This window comes from Lotus japonicus, chromosome 3 (genome assembly GCF_012489685.1).
Source record: "Lotus japonicus ecotype B-129 chromosome 3, LjGifu_v1.2".
Taxonomy (NCBI): Eukaryota; Viridiplantae; Streptophyta; class Magnoliopsida; order Fabales; family Fabaceae; genus Lotus; species Lotus japonicus.
Genome location: NC_080043.1, coordinates 85,946,092 through 85,963,272, shown reverse-complemented (window position 1 = coordinate 85,963,272; position 17,181 = coordinate 85,946,092). Strand labels below are relative to the sequence as shown.

Genomic DNA, 17,181 nt, shown 5'->3' with positions numbered 1-17,181 from the left:
AGCACACGTAAAGTTAAAAAAGAAACCCATATTAACCTACATTCCAATAAAGAACACATTTAAAAAAAAACAAAAGAATTGGATAAGATAAAAGGACTTATACATTCAACCATTCGTCATAGTATTGTCCATTGACATCAGTCTATATATATATGATTATTCATTGCAATACTATTTTCGTTATTTATTTTCCAAAAAAAAATATGGAGAGAGAAGATGGTGCTCTATTCCAAAGTAGCGAAAAATTGTCGAACTCAAAAACATTTACAGTAGACTTATATTTACTTCACTCTACTGAGGTGAGTTGAAGTTTAAACCTTTCAACCTATTAAATACGAGACTCTATGATACTCCACTCGACTAATACTTGAGTTATTCAAAGAATTTTTCAATAGGTAATGTACATGGAAGTTTTGGTACCTTAATAACATATTTGCATAAACTTCTATTTCCTCATAATCAATTTTGGCCTTAAAATTCTACTCACATAAGCTTTTTTAGGTAATTAATTTTGGTTTTAAAATCAATTATAAAATGGTAGAGCTCCCAGAAACCACTGTTTTTGCACAAACTGCCCTACACATCATCAGAGAAGATAAAATCTTATGTCCTCATTCTGAGTTTACTTTTGTTTGTAGGGGTGGTTATAGTGTTGCAGATTTTTTGGCTAATTAAGGAAACTTTCTCTTATCCTAACTGTATTTAGATGGAGGAAGTTCCCTTGAAACTTGTTTTGTTTATTACTTTTGATGTGTTTACTTCTATGCTTTATTATTCTTAATAATGCAATTCATTTAAAAAAAAATTAAAGATGCACTCTTCCATCTAACTCTATATATTAAAAATTAGTATTCAATTTCATTCATAAATAAATATTAATTGCTTCTTGAATATAATATAATTATTTAACAAACGGAGATTTTTAATTTCTTTAATCAACACTTAAAATTCCTTCAATCAATAACAAAAATAGTGATATGTTTTTTAAGTTATTATTAAAATAATTTTCTATCAATTAAATTAATATATTTTGGCACATCGGAAACATAAATTGCACCCTTTTAATCGAAAAAATATAAATGTGAAGCCCAAAGGGAAAGTCCAGAAAGATGAATGCTCCGATCTAACAGAAAAAAAAACAGCCCATGAACAAAATATGAATCTTTACGACGTCAGAAAAAAAAAAATCTGAAAGCCATTTGCCTTATTGTATCAGATCGTATTGTCAAATACTTTTTCTTCATGTAGTAAGAAACACGCGTATTTCGTATTTCGGTGCGGAAGGGAAGAAAGAACATTTCACAGGTATATTCTTCTATATCTATTCTCTGCATCCAAATCGAACGCATAAATTTGATGCTACAGTGTTGAAATCCAACTTCAATCGCACTCGATTGTCATTGATTCTCAGCTAATTGGTGTGCTTCCTTCGAATTTCATTCATTCACACATGTTGTTCATTTCATTTCATTTCCTTCCATTTAGGATTTAGTTCAGGTCTTTAGGTGAACAAGGTAACAGTTTATGTCATGTTACTGCTGTAATTGTAGACACAGCTCTTGGAACTAACAAAACGGTATCGGAGACAACAGATTCTGTTGTCTTTTTTTTGTTCTGTCTATTGTCATGTTCTGTTCTACTTTTAATATGCATCAGACATTTAATGAAACTCATGTATTCTGTTTTGTCCACTACCATAATGTATAACTTTTTTTTTACCTATATTTAATTTTTACCTTCATCATGTATCAACCATGTATGATGTAACATAACTTATCCTGTTCTAATCTGTCTACCAAATGTTATCCTAGTTTAGCTGATTCCTAGGGTGCGTTTGATCTTCGAATTTGAGTGGTGACTTTTATAGTTTGAGTTCCACGAGTATACAAATTTTCGGCCATGTGAAAGTTTACTCCTTATGTGCACTAGCATTGACATGATGAATTTTTTTTTGAAAAGATTTTCTATTTTTTTATTGTCAAGTTGTAAAATAGAGTGTGCTTACATGGCAACTAGATGTCGCAGCACCAAATGTTGGCATGTAAAATAGGGTGGTTCTTCTATAAGTGATTTGTTTGGTTTTGTTTCTTCTGAAAAAAGATATCATATACTTTCTGTTATAAGTCATATGATGGATTTATAGGTGAAATTAATGTGGTTTTCCTTTTCCTCTGCCATGCTTTTGTGCGTGCATTGATGCATACATGCATTAGACTAAGTTTGTCTTTGGTTATTCACTGTGAAATATTTTCCTGATATTTAGCTAGTTATAAGATTATTCAGTACTTTTTGTATGTTAAATAGTTGCCTTGTGACTTTCAATGAATCTCATCACTCACCAGGGATGGGTCTAATTAGCATAAGGTATAGGTGTTATACACAGCACATCATAAATTGCTTGCTGAATACCCGTATAACATTTTGCATTTAAATATGTCAAGAATAGAATGATGCTTAATATGGTAACATGGCCTGCTTATTGAGATGCTCAGTGTATTTTTGAGGGTTATAGAAAAGTGTTTTTGCTATTGAGTTAAATCCTTTAGTCTTGGAATCTTCTGTTTGGTTATATCCTTCCCTTCTTCTATTTTTTCATGATAACAAGATTTATGTACGAATCTGATTTTTTTTTCCCTCTCCTTATTGCTTGTAGAATATGGCTATTTGAGATTTTTCAGAACTGTTCTCTCTGAGCATTGCAATGAAGGTCTAGTGGATATCAATACGCAATCTGATGCCCAGAATTCAACAATGAAGCGTTATGTTTACATCAATGATGATGAATCACCTCATAATGTTCACTGTGATAATCGCATATCAAACAAAAAATATACTCTATTGAACTTTCTTCCAAAAAATTTATGGGAACAGTTCAGGTAATCTTTCAACTGATGCTTCTTATCACTCATTACATTGCAAGTGTGAATGTATGATTACATTGATGCAGACACATGCATTTTTGCGCACCTTAAAGGTTATCCAGTATGAACTCCTTCCTTATCTTTGATACTGAATAATAAAGGTCTGATTGTAAGGAGGGAAAATTCATTTCATCAAATCCTCTTTGTGGACATGAATCATATAATTTCCATTAGGGGAGGGGGGGGGAGAGCCTGAAGAGTATAGGAAATGAATGTCAAGCAAAAAAATTAGCAACCAAATATTGATGTGGAGGATGTAAATAGTTTTAATTTGACATTCACTTAACTCATCCAAGATTCTACAGATTCAACCTTGTTCTTTTTTGTATATTGTTCAAGCTTGTTATGAATGACTAAGGCACATATGCTTTGCAAACCAAAATGATTTTTTCTTTGGTGGAAATTTTTTGTATTAAATTGCTAATGAAATATAAATACCTTTACTCTAACTGGTTTCCCTCTTTTTTCAGCCGGTTCATGAATCAGTACTTTTTGCTGATAGCTTGCCTGCAGCTATGGCCTCTCATTACTCCAGTAAATCCTGCCAGTACGTGGGGTCCACTTATCTTTATTTTTGCAGTCTCTGCATCAAAAGAGGCATGGGATGATTACAATAGAAATCTTTCAGACAAAAAGGCAAATGAGAAGGAAGTATGGGTTGTCAAGAAGAGCATCAAGAAACTTGTACGAACTTCATATTTGATTTTCTTAAATATATTTTTATACTGTGTTAGGAGTTGAGAACAGAACAACAATCAGTAAGAAAAAGTAAGATGGGACTTAGCTTACTGTTTTTTCAAAGATACTGTTACTCTTTCATTTGAGTAGATGAGTTTCACTTTAATCAAAATCCCAGACACAAGGTAACTGTTAGGGTTTTTGAAAATTTGAAATATTGGGAAATTGTTTCTAATTTTTTCGCTTATAAATATGCCTGTGAGTTAGCAGTTTTATGTATACCTGTATGGAGTATACTCCTCAAACCATATGTGATGCCCATAGCATTAGCTGCCCATCCACAGCTTCTTTCTTGATTGAAATTTGTGTAGCTCCCTGGAATTTGGAGTTTTGATACCAGTTGATATAATTGGTTCAAGAATCACTAATTTTATTGAAGAAAACAAAGAACTCTGCCATATTACAAGTTTCCCAGAACATTCAGGTCCTTTCTTTAGTGACTAATTGATCAATAGATTGCTCTCCCAACTCATCCTCGCGTCCTATTTATAGGCAACATGCCTTATCCATTAATCCACAAGCTAAACCTAACGGAGTACATGAGCACATTCTCATGCTTGAAGCATTGATTTGTATGATATTGTGATTCTAAGTAGTATATGACTAAATACCTGCTTGTACCAGTCAAATAATTTAGGTTCCATTTGTCTAGGCATTTTAGAGAAGAATGCTTATTTAGTAAAAAAAAATCTAAAAAAATCTAATAAATAGATATTTTTTTCAGATAAAATAAAAAATATTAAAATAGCTGTTTAGTGTTTTTCTTAGAAGCTGAAAGAAATAACCTCTGGAAAGAGTATCTGAAAAAATAAAGCTATGTCATAAAAGGACTTCTTCTAAAGCTTCAATAAACTGGTTAGACTTCAAGTTTTTACTTCCTAGCTCACATGCAATTTGGTCTGCGTTCCATGCTGTATATCGTAAAAGTTACATAACCTTTATCATTTACATTTATCCAGTATGCACCTTTTTATCTGTAAGTTAACTTTTTTATTTAGTGCGCTGTTTGCATTGATGGTGTTGCAGATACAAGCCCAGGATATTCATGTAGGTAATATTGTATGGCTACGCGAAAATGATGAAGTGCCCTGTGACCTTGTTTTGATCGGAACCTCTGATCCTCAAGGAGTTTGCTATGTAGAGGTAATTATGTCATGAAACATGCTAAAGTTGATCCTTTCTCTGGAGTCATTGCAAGGAACATGATTTCACTATTCTCCTTTTTAATATTTGCTCTTTTTGGGGAAAGAACAACATAATTAATCTTATACATTACATGGGGTTTTATACAGACTTCTGCTATGGATGGTGAAACTGATCTGAAGACACGGCTCATACCTTCTGCTTGCATGGGAATTGATGTTGAACTATTGCACAAAATTAAGGCAAGATTTGATCTAGAATAGCTATAATTGGTAGAATTATTATAAGTTTCTGTGTAAAGTAATTATATCAGACACCTTAATTACTCTCATTCTTTATGTGTGTCTAGGGTGTTATTGAGTGTCCCAATCCAGATAAAGACATCAGAAGATTTGATGCAAACATGCGGTTGTACCCCCCGTTTATTGACAATGATATATGCCCTTTAACGATTAAAAACACAATTCTTCAGTCATGTTACTTGAGAAATACTGAGTGGGCATGTGGAGTGGCTGTTTATACAGGCAAGTTCATATATAACTCGTATTCAAATCTTGGAACCATATCTTTTTCAGAAGTTTGAATTTTGTATCCTGCACATTATGTTTCTTTAGGCAACGAAACCAAACTGGGCATGAGTAGAGGTATCCCAGAACCAAAACTCACTGCTATGGATGCCATGATCGACAAGTTGACCGGTGCTATATTTGTATTCCAAATTGTTGTTGTTATGGTTCTTGGCATAGCTGGTAACGTTTGGAAGAATACAGAAGCAATGAAAGTATGTCACAATTTCTGAACTTTGTTTCATATGCAAATATAAATGTCTCAAATGGTATACCTGTTGGGCAATGTTAACCCGTATTTTTTATCTGTTTATTGCCATTTTTGTCCTTTCATGCATTAGTGTTTTCATATTGGGAGCTTGCATCTTTGCAATTTTGATTTTGTTTCTAATATGAGTAAGTCTTCTTGGTTTCTTGCTTCCTTTGTATTTCATGTAGGCTATTTGCGCAAAGTGAAAATTGTACCCTCAATGAAGAAGGTCTTCGGTTAATTTTAGGATATAGTTCTTGTAGTCCTTTGTGTCATTGCTATTCTATCCTTCAAGGATTTCTTTTTTATTTTTAATCTTCTGTTTCGCCTTATCTGTAATCAGTCTCTTGAAGTTTCCATGTTTTATAATGTTATGCTTAAGATGCATATAGGTTGACTCTCTCTCTCTGTTTTTTTTACTTAGCAATGGTATGTTCTATACCCTCACGAAGGCCCTTGGTATGAACTGTTGGTAATCCCTTTGCGTTTCGAGCTTCTTTGTTCTATTATGATACCCATTTCAATTAAGGTGAGCTGTTGGTATTGGTTTTGTATATTACATTATATGTTTCAACGTGTTTGTCATTTCTATTGTCATTTTAAAAAGAGCCATATTATAAGAAATAGAGTGGTACTCTTGTGAGGGAAGAACATCGAACTCAGTGAAATGTTATTATTCAAACTGAAGTTCTTACAAAGTTATGATCTTGGATTAATGCCTATAAGTATAATGCCAATTATTATTTAATTTCGGATTATTTCAAGTTTGTGTGAATATTTTGAGAGAAACCACTTCTAAAGTTGATGCAGCCAACTGTTCCATCTCTGGCAGGTATCTCTGGATTTGGTGAAGAGCTTATATGCAAAGTTTATTGACTGGGACCATCAAATGATTGACGTAGAGACCAGTATTCCATCCCATGCAACAAAGTTAGTGATTGAAGGATCCTGTTTACTAACTACTTTAAGGGATTATTAGGACTAAGACATTTTTTTTCATAAATTATGTTTGTCATATGTGGCAGTACAGCGATAAGTGAAGACCTGGGACAAGTCGAGTACATTTTAACTGACAAAACAGGCACCCTGACTGAGAATAAGATGATATTTAGAAGATGTTGTATTAATGGCATTTTCTATGGAAATGATAATGGAGATGCATTGAAAGGTCTGGTTGGTTGGCGTAACTCTTTCTTTTATTGTTGTCATGTAATAGCTGTATTAAAAATTTTCTTAACTGGAAAGTGTGCTCGAATAGACATCACATCTGGATATCAATTTTCTGGCTTGATATGTTGATCATTTCCTGAATGAATGAGTTGGTTTAGAGTATGTTGTATCATATCTTAGGCACTTTGGTCTAGTGACCTTTATGATCTCAGAAATCTAAACAGAATTGTGATGTTCCCATCTAAAAGAAAGGTTATATATTTTGTTTCCTTCAACAACTAAACTAAAGTGTGGAGTTACATTCTAAATAAATTGAAATGGAAAAGAAATGCTTGAGCTTACGCTCTACTATTATGTATTTATATATATAATTAAGCAACTGCACGGGCATAACATAATTGTGTTCAATGGCTTATCTAAAAACCTTAATGCAGCCTGATCTGTTCACATACTCGAGGTATTCAGGAGGACTCTAGCATTAAAAGGTCCAAGTCTTAGTTTTCTTTTTCAAGGTGTCTGATAATTTAATTGAAATACAAGATTGAATTTCTCAACTAGTAAGCATGTATTATTTTACATTGATCAAAGATGGGACATTTCTTTCTACTGTAAGTAATACGTCTATGATACATAATTCATACAGGAAAGTCTAAAATTTAAAGATTGTCTGAATTATTTCATCAGGATGTTGAAATGATTCATATCTATTTGAACATTGGAGTTCACGTTTGTTCCTTATTTTCACCTTTTACTGGTTATGTGTACATTCATTGACTTTTTTTGTTTAATCACTGAAGGTTATGTGAAGGTATATTTTCTTTTGTATTTGTTTTAGATTGCAAGTTTTCCCTCCTGATTAATTACATAGTGTCTTGTGCAGATGCAGAGCTTCTTAATGCTGTTTCCAGCGGTTCTTCTGATGTTGCACGATTTCTTACAGTTATGGCAATATGTAATACTGTCATACCTGTGCGAAGGTGATTCTACCCTCATCCTTGACAGGCACAGATTGACAGATATGAAAACTGTTAAGAGTGGCATTTTCTTAGTTAAGATCTTTTTGGTAGGCCTAAAGAGTAAAAGTTTTTAATTCCCTACTTGTTTCTAATACTGTCAATATAGCAAAACTGGAGACATCTTGTATAAGGCACAGTCTCAGGATGAAGAGGCTCTGGTTCATGCTGCTGCTCAGCTGCATATGGTTTTCTTCAACAAGAGTGGAAACATTCTCGGTACATGTTACTTTTCCTTTTGGAAGCTCGACTGATTAGGTTCGTAATCATTTACTTTAATATTACAGAAGTCAACTTCAACTCTTCTGTACTTCAGTATGAAGTCCTGGAAACCTTGGAGTTTACCTCTGATAGGAAAAGAATGTCAGTAGTATTGCAAGATTGCCAAAATGGGAAGATCCTTCTCCTATCAAAAGGAGCAGATGAGGCTTTGCTTCCATATGCTCGTTCTGGTAAGACTTGTTGTTTATCTGTAAGACTTGAGTAAAATATTCTGGTTATCTTATTCCATAATAATCAGGACAATATATACAAAAGTAATCCCACAGGTTTAGGGATAACAATAAATCCAAATAAGGAAGAAGCTATCTATTCTAAAAAAGGAAATATTGATACAAATCATACACAATCACATCCCTAATAATATCAGAATAAATATGCAATATCTTAACAATATTTCAATATATCTCAACGATATCTCTGTAATATCTCAACAGTAACTTAGGATAATTAAATATTATTTATGTATTTCTTTCAATTTATGTCTTTTGTTTCAGATTGCTTATTATTTTCCTCCAAAAACTAGTTGTTCTTTACATATGAATATGGTCTGCTGCTAGCCTTGAATCAGAGGGTAATGTGATTTCAGATGAGTAGGGAGTGAGTGATAGGATCCAATTGCAAGGTATGAGACATTAAGTCCCACATTGGAAGTGAGATTCTGGTGTGGAGTTTATTAGACTCTCCAACTACAACTAGCTTTTTGTGGTGTGGTTCTTCCTGAGGTTTTTATCATTTGGTATCAGAGCCCAGGAATTCGAAAATACTGTTGTCTCCTAAGTCCTAACCCTTACACTACTGTTTCCCTGCCCCCATATTCTTCCCTAATCTCCAAATATATTCTCCCCTAAGTTATACTTTCTTAATTACTATATTTAATACAAATATTCTATCTGACTTAATAAAATATTTTTTCTTAGTTACAGAAATATAAAATACATTCTCTCCCAATTACTATATAATATATTTAATAAAAATGTTCTGGCCTCGTCACTATATATAACCAGCTGGACCATAGGGCCCATCATTTCTTCTTTTATACACCTTCCAAGTTGGGGGTCTGTTACTAAGAGTGAGGTATCAAGTTTTAATGTTCATGTGTTGTTGTTGGAACAACTTCATGATATACTTGCCAAATGTAGATGCTGAATTGTTTCCTAAATTCTTTTAATCGTTTCCTTTTGACCTATATTACGTGGTGGCTCAGCCTTTATGCTATAGTGATGTATCTTAATTGTCCTCTCCTTTTTTTTTGGATCCTGTTCATTTACTGACTTATTTTACATGGCTGAACAAACCAATACAGTCTATCCAATTCCAACCAAAATTGATCATATGATTTAGATGACTTGGATTGTTTCAAAACTACTGGTCATACGGCTTGGGTTCAGCCACAAATTTATGATTTTTCGCATGGCCCCACCCTAAAAGGCTAACAAAATGTCTAGCATTAAATGAATCCCCAAAATAGCTGTGATTAAGGATTTAAATCTATGAATATTTTAGTTGATATGTTAGATAATATGTAATGTAAAAAAGTATCACCAAAGAAGTTTCAAAAAGCAATCTACAAGTCCATTACAGGAAAAAAAGCAAGCTATAAATCCAATTCAAACCAATTATTATTAAGGTTGGCTTATATTATTGGGTTTTGTCATAAAACATTGTTTTGATGCCTACATTTGTTGGACAGTTTATTTTTACAATTTACACAATTGCTTACTGCAGGGCAGCAAACCCGGCATTTTATTGAAGCTGTGGAGCAATATTCTCACTTGGGTCTACGGACGCTATGTATTGCTTGGCGTGAGTTAAGTAAAGACGAGTATCGAGAATGGTCTTTGATGTTTAAAGAGGCTAGTAGCACTTTAGTTGATAGGGAGGTAAAGAGAACACTTGTTACTGATTTTATATACTGTAACTATAAGAACTTGCTTTCTCAGTTTAATTTCTTTCACAGTGGAGAGTAGCTGAGGCATGCCAACGATTAGAACATGACTTTGAAATTCTTGGTGTAACAGCAATAGAGGATCGTTTACAGGTGAATATGCTGTATTTGCAGAAAAGGATCTAATTCTTAGATATTATTTATAAAACCTTAAAAAAATTCTGAATTTCTGTCTACTTAGATGATTAAAGAGATAAAGGGGGGAAAATTGAAGCAGAAAGTTTACTTGTGTTTCTATATGAAGAGTCTCATCATATCTTTTTTATTTGATATCTTTCAGGATGGAGTTCCTGAAACAATAGAAACACTAAGAAAAGCTGGAATAAATTTTTGGATGCTAACAGGAGACAAGCAGAATACTGCAATACAAATTGCCCTGTCATGTAATTTTATCTCTCCAGGTAGTTCAGATTTGAGATAATATAGAGTATTAGAGTTGTCTTATCCGTCTTGTAAATTGTAAACTTATTGTGTTTGAGTCTGTCCAAAGAATCAATTAGAGTCTCAATATGATCCATGGTTATTTTCCCATTTTCTCTGTTTATGTAGTGTTTATCCCCCGTTTCTCTTCTGTATGCCTCATTTATTTGGGGAGTAAGTGAATAAATGGTGAGAACTGTACCAATTGCTCTGAAGTCTGAAGGATAATTCAGATGGCTGTTCGCAAGGCTCAACTGTACGGATATTAAGAGCAGAACTAAATTGTTTAAATTGGATAGCCAAATAGGAAAAATACCATTGATAAAGGGATTAAATGAAATAGCATTTACTGTAGCTGACTCTGCCTTGTGGGGAAAGGCTTGGTTGTTGTTATTGTGCTTGTAGTCCATATTTTTAAGAGCTTGGCTACGTGTATATATTCACAATTTGCTTAAAGTTTGATGTTTGAATGTTTGATTAGTTTTATGCACCCTTCTGTGGAAGGTTTTTAATTTATGGTGGTCATACTGAATACTGAAAAGCTTTCATTCTCTCAAATCTCCCCACACACAAAAAACAGAACCGAAGGGACAGCTTCTATTAATTGATGGGAAAACAGAGGATGAAGTTTGCAGAAGCTTAGAGAGAGTGCTTCGTACAATGCGGATAACTACCTCTGAACCCAAGGTACTGGTTATACTTGTCTGTATCAACTTCTAGTCATTGGGAAGCTTTGCTTATATGATATTGTTTCTTGTTCATTCTGATTTTTGTATTTATGTGGTTTCCTTTGGAGGATATCTTTTTATATGCTCTTGTACTTTTTTCTTTCTCTTACCTAATAAATTTCTCTTGGAAAATGCTATCTGGCACAAAACGAGAGCCATACAGTATAGTTGGTAAATTGTAATTGGCTAACAGTAAACGTCCCCAAATAGTGACCACTTCCCATTTGAATTCTGTCAAACAATCCAAGTGATAAAAAAAATTATCCCCTTCTGCGTGACTAATGTCGTGCCATATCGCACTACTGATTTCTTTTCCTATCTAGATAAACAAATCTGCCGATGGGCTTCCTTTGAGCTAACATATACATATGCAGATCAAGATAATTTAAAAGGTTTTAAAAATTTATCCGTTTATTGTTCTGCTCCCTTAAACAGGATGTGGCTTTTGTTATTGATGGCTGGGCACTTGAGATTGCACTTAACCACTACCGTAAAGCTTTCACTGAGCTGGCTGTATTGTCAAGGACAGCTATATGTTGTCGTGTGACCCCATCACAAAAAGCACAGGTATTTTTTTATTGACAATTTTTTCTGCATATAAGAATATGTTGCCTTGTGTTGTTTAAGATACTGTGCTTTACGTTTCTTTTTTTTTTTTGCTCCTTTCTCCTTGTTATATACTAGACTTGTGCTATCTTTGTTCTTTTGAGTGAACTTATCAGAAGAAGGGGACAATGAGACCAATTTCTTATGCTTTCCTTCAAGAGAATCATAATACTGTTGTTAGTGTTGTTTCTGCTTAATTTATCAGAAAGTAATGGCACTGGTTCCTGTATACCACTACTTGTTGCAGCTTGTTCAGATCTTAAAATCATGTGATTATAGAACCTTGGCAATTGGCGATGGTGGGAATGATGTAAGGATGATTCAACAAGCTGATATTGGTGTGGGCATCAGTGGCAGAGAAGGATTGCAGGCAGCAAGAGCGGCTGATTACAGTATTGGAAGTAAGTCTTGTTTTGTTTTTCACATGTGCAGTCATGATGTATACTAGTTTCAACTTTCAATACAGTTTGCCCAGTATCTTTTTCTTTTTCCCATTTACAATTCAGTCAGATATTTCGCACCAATGGTTCAACTTCTGTTGCTGTTCTGTCTCAGAACTTCTATCAATAACTTTTTCATTTTATTGCAACCTTAATTTGATCCAACACTTTTCAATGTTTATGGTTTTCAGTTATTGGAAATTGTGTGGCAGATTGCTGCTTCTCATTCTACTATTATTTCCATGACTACCAGATTCCATTCCTGATGTTATGATTCTTCTGTTAATTTGCAGAGTTTAGATTCCTGAAGAGATTAATTCTGGTCCATGGCCGGTATTCTTACAACCGTACAGCATTTCTTTCTCAATATTCATTCTACAAGTCCCTACTAATATGCTTCATCCAAATCTTGTGAGTTTCTTCCAACAATGGCCTTCCTATTTTCTTTTCTTCATGAAGCAGTCAATTATTTTTTAAAATAGGTGTCCTAACATGAAAGACTGAGGTAGCTAAATACAATGAAGTACACCAGAAACACCCACAAGTGGCCCAGAAAAAAAAAGGGAAAAATTATGCATTGTTTTTCATTTCTCTTTATCCTTTTGTGGTCATTGTTAATGAATTCAAATGTTGCCAACTTGCCATGCATTAAGGGGCGTTCTAATTTCATTCTATTCTGAAATCTTAATGTACTAACAATCGCACTTCAGTTTTTCATTTATTTCAGGTGTCTCTGGAACTAGCCTCTTCAATTCTGTTAGCTTGATGGCTTATAATGTTTTCTACACTAGTATTCCTGTTCTTGTCAGTGTACTTGACAAAGATCTCAGTGAGGAAACTGTGTTGCAGCATCCTCAAATTTTATTTTATTGCCAAGCGGGAAGGTTTGCCATTATGCTGCAATTTTCCTTTCTGTTTTACACACAACCAAGTCTTCTCTTTTTTTTTTTTTTGAATTTCCCGTTTGGTGTAAACGAACACAATTTCCCCCTTCTCATATTGCCACTTTTTTATAGCAGCAACTGAAAAACAGAAGTGGAAAAACTTTTTAATTTGCTCTGAATAGTCACTTCATTTGTATTGTAATCATAAATTGACTATAAATATTGGACAGGCTTCTAAATCCTAGTACATTTGCTGGATGGTTTGGCCGATCTCTCTTCCATGTAAGTGTTGTTTGTTAGCTGTTTTGATATTTACATTGAGCATAACCAATTATTTATAAATTACTAGATGATGAGTTCATAGGAAGCTTATAATCTTGAGCTCCGATGTTTTCTTCCATAAAAAAGTGCATCTTAAATTGTTTTCTAAAACAATTATTTAGTTTTATGAACACTTTATGCCTGTTAGTTTCTCATTGGTATTGATCGTCATTTGCAGGCAATAGTTGTGTTTGTAATAAGCATACATGCCTATGCTTATGATAAAAGTGAAATGGAGGAGATTTCAATGGTGGCACTTTCCGGTTGTATATGGTTGCAAGCTTTTGTGGTAACAATGGAGACCAAGTAAGCTATTAATGCAATTGCTTATCATAACACAAGATCTTTGATTCTTCAACTTTGGGTGCTTAGCTGTTAGTAATGAATTAAAAGAACTAACTAGTGTGTATAGTTTCCAATTTCCATTGTTAATGAAAAAGATTATTTTGGTGTTTTTTAGGTAAATTACAATCCCCTCCCTGAGCTCTCCTCTTATTTTGATCACACTCTCGTTCCTTGAAAGATGAATACGTATACTTCAGTCTATGTTACAAGTTTCTTAGGAATATTTTTCTCATATGATTCTCAACATCACAGGCAATTAGTTCGAAACTCCCACTATCATCTTTGAGACAGATAAAATAAGGATTTTGGGTGAAATTTGAATGCTGCTATTAGGGGTGTTTAGAACTTCATGTCATCTTCTAAAGTTCTAAAACCAATAAGATGTTCAAAACTAGCTAGTACGAACACTAGAAGTTGCAGAGAGAATAAAATATTTCTGAGAGAGTCCACTATCACTTACATCTGCTAAGAGGTTCATTTATATTAAAATGATTTGTGTTATACATTTACTCTTAGAGGGGAGAGGCAGTGTAGTTTAAACTTCTTAAGAGAGGGTAGTACACTTAACTATTTTCTTTTTTAGTTGACTAATTTAATTGGTGAGGAAATTGGGAAAAGAATCATTTGTTTGAAAGTACTTGCTTCAAACTGCTCCAAAAAAAATTCTGGTTAGATTGTCTGACTTACGTTTGGTGCCTGCAGTTCCTTTACAATATTGCAACATGCTGCTATATGGGGTAACTTGGTTGGGTTTTATGTCATCAACTGGATGTTCAGTGCTCTTCCTTCATCAGGGATGTATACAATCATGTTTCGGTTGTGTCGACAACCATCATATTGGATAACAATTTTTGTAAGTATCTTTGTACATCTTTTTTACTTGATGGGAAATTTTTCACTTTTCATCTATTACTGTCCCGCCCCTTCCTCCCAAGCGAGGGATGTATACAAGATTTTGTTTATTTACTATTTTCTTTTATGAAATCTTGAAAACAGGAAAAAGAACAACCGAAACTTTCCGCGTTTGCCTTTACTGTTTTAGTTCATGAGAATCACATTCAAATGTTGCCCTAAAGCTTTGTACTTAATCCCACATTCCTCTTTCCCTGGTAGAATTCAAATATTTATTTCTTTGCCTGAATAAATTAACATTGATCGTAAGGATCTAGCGAGGAGCCAAATTCATACACACTTTATTTTTGGGTTAAACATTGTATCTATTGAATTGCATTGATTATTCTCTGATTGGAACTATATTTTCATACAGCTCATGACTGCAGCCGGAATGGGTCCAATTCTAGCCATCAAGTACTTTCGATATACATATAGGTCAAGCAAAATCAATGCACTTCAGCAGGCTGAACGCCAAGGGGGACCAATTTTGTCTCTTGGCACCATTGAGCCTCAGCCCAGATCTATAGAGAAAGATGTTTCTACCTTGTCAATAACACAACCCAAAATCAGAAATCCTGTTTATGAACCTCTTTTATCAGATTCTCCAAATTCCACCAGAAGATCTTTTGGAGCAGCGACACCATTTGATTTTTTTCAGTCTCAGTCAAGATTATCACTTTCTAGTAGCTACACAAGAAATTGCAAGGACAACTGAAATCAATAAGCAGTTGGAAGAGCTCTAGATGCGAGATATGAATTTTGTAAAAGATGTTTTTGATCATTGCTAACGGATATTCAAACACTGAAATGGTTCCTTGTATACTAATTATTTTGTAAAATTGACACCTCGAAAGAGCCATTATAGGTTAAAAGGAAATGAGTTCTCCGAAATCTTTAGATTATTATCTGATTGGCTTGATATTATTTGTTTTTGCTTTCCAATTTCCAACGGGAGACATTAATTGTTCTAGGCCTCCTAATGAATAGGTGAAATTCTTCCTCCTTATGTCTGGAAAATTTGATTTCTTTTCTGCAATACAAGTAATTATTAGCTTATAATCTCCTACAGGGGTTACGTTACTTTTATGGAAGAGTATTAGAACTTAGGGCCTTTGGAACAAATCTTCAGCTCCGTCACATATATACAGCTCTCCACCAACCATCTTTAAAACTAAACTGCAAATTGCATCGCAAGGTAGCATCGATTGAACCTATTATTATGTATGTTTGTTTTGACGTTGATGCAAATGCAAATGTGATTTCACGTATCTCAATGCATCAATAGAGAAATTAGAATTTGTCACGTTGGATTTATTGAAAAGGCATAATTTTGTCACGTTGAATTCAATGGAAACCCAAACACACTAAGGGACACCTTGCTGCTGCATGGGCAGCACAGCCACTGTCCTAAAGGAGAAAATTGAACAATGAGTATAAACAAACAATGGAGTTTGAGATGGCTGTTATAATCTGCAACCAAGCAATGGGAAAATCTATTGATGTCATGCCCACACCTATTCATTTCATCAACATACCGCTTTTAAAATTGCGGTATGAAAAAAATGCATAGCGCACTTTAAATTGCGATGTGCATTTTGCATTTTTTTCATACCACACTTTTACTAGCGGTTTGCATTTCAATAGATTTTCCCCAAGCAATCAAGTATAAGCAATGAGTGACCAATATTTCATCTTCTATCTCAGGAAAAATATTGATGAAATTGCTGATTTTTCTAGCAGCATTTGTTGATTGCTCTGTCAATCTAGAGGACAAAACCAAATGACTTTAAGCGGACCCTAGTGTAATCTGCAACCAAATCCCTTTCTGACAGAATCAAGCAATTAGTCAAGGACTAGAGGTACAGCCAAAAAGTGAATATTACATAATTGATGATGAAGTACATTTTTATCAGCAAGCAAAGCAGATGGACAGAGTCAACAACTTGCTGCAATTTATATTTTAAAATCAGGAAAATATAAAATGAATACAAGAGTAAGAATTTAGTGTGTCGAATGACATAGGGCTTAATGGAGTTTCTCTCAATTGCTTCACGATGAGCCATAGAAAAACTGACTGGGTTCTGTGGATGTTGAGCAGTGAATATCTTTTCTCACTCAAGTATGGAATTATGTTTAACCAAAACTTGGTCTACACTGCTACACCGCCGCTTTCTTCATTTGTCTCCAATGGATGTTCCTTTATAATGTGTTCCTTTATAATAAATGAAACTAGATAATGTATTTATGTATTATTATAGCTAGAATAAGATAGGACATGCAGGTTTCGACGGAAGCGAAGTCACTAGTCACTACTTTCATTATAAGGAGATAGTTCAAGTTCAGTCATATGGATTGACATCCAGTGATCCATATGTATAGAATTCTAACCATATCAAACATCGCAGTCTCTACAGAGAAACAGAGGTATAGTTATCAAATCAGAAACTACTCAAATACAGAACTAGGGAGTCAATCTGTATAATATTTTTTATCACAAACAAGTGATGATATAAGT

General features: G+C 33.9%; 1 protein-coding gene across 3 annotated transcripts; it reads left to right on the top strand.

The window, feature by feature from the left end:
* The first annotated feature begins 1,156 nt into the window (after positions 1–1,156).
* On the top strand, positions 1,157–15,557 carry LOC130746816 (phospholipid-transporting ATPase 2). Of its 3 annotated transcripts, none has more exons than XM_057599548.1 (25): positions 1,157–1,305; positions 2,654–2,876; positions 3,392–3,605; positions 4,686–4,802; positions 4,952–5,044; positions 5,152–5,326; positions 5,417–5,583; positions 6,043–6,147; positions 6,451–6,548; positions 6,644–6,786; positions 7,669–7,765; positions 7,911–8,020; positions 8,089–8,253; positions 9,809–9,963; positions 10,041–10,121; positions 10,309–10,429; positions 11,029–11,135; positions 11,612–11,743; positions 12,030–12,183; positions 12,516–12,633; positions 12,933–13,106; positions 13,337–13,388; positions 13,606–13,733; positions 14,475–14,625; positions 15,040–15,557. In XM_057599548.1, the coding sequence occupies exons 2-25, from the start codon at positions 2,752–2,754 to the stop codon at positions 15,379–15,381; spliced, it is 3,324 nt and encodes a 1,107-aa protein (XP_057455531.1). In that variant the 5' UTR covers positions 1,157–1,305; positions 2,654–2,751; the 3' UTR covers positions 15,382–15,557. The 3 variants fall into 3 exon arrangements, with proteins under 3 accessions (XP_057455531.1, XP_057455533.1, XP_057455532.1); XM_057599550.1 differs by lacking the exon at positions 1,157–1,305 and adding an exon at positions 1,307–1,418; XM_057599549.1 differs by lacking the exon at positions 1,157–1,305 and adding an exon at positions 1,378–1,514.
* The last annotated feature ends 1,624 nt before the right edge of the window (positions 15,558–17,181 follow it).

Excerpts from the sequence above, each read along its gene's own strand:
- LOC130746816 (XM_057599548.1), top strand. The coding sequence starts at position 2,752 with ATGAAGCGTTATGTTTACATCAATGATGATGAATCACCTCATAATGTT. Across the intron at positions 10,122-10,308 it reads CAATAGAGGATCGTTTACAG|GATGGAGTTCCTGAAACAAT; the intron begins GTGAATATGCTG and ends GATATCTTTCAG. Across the intron at positions 11,136-11,611 it reads TAACTACCTCTGAACCCAAG|GATGTGGCTTTTGTTATTGA; the intron begins GTACTGGTTATA and ends TCCCTTAAACAG.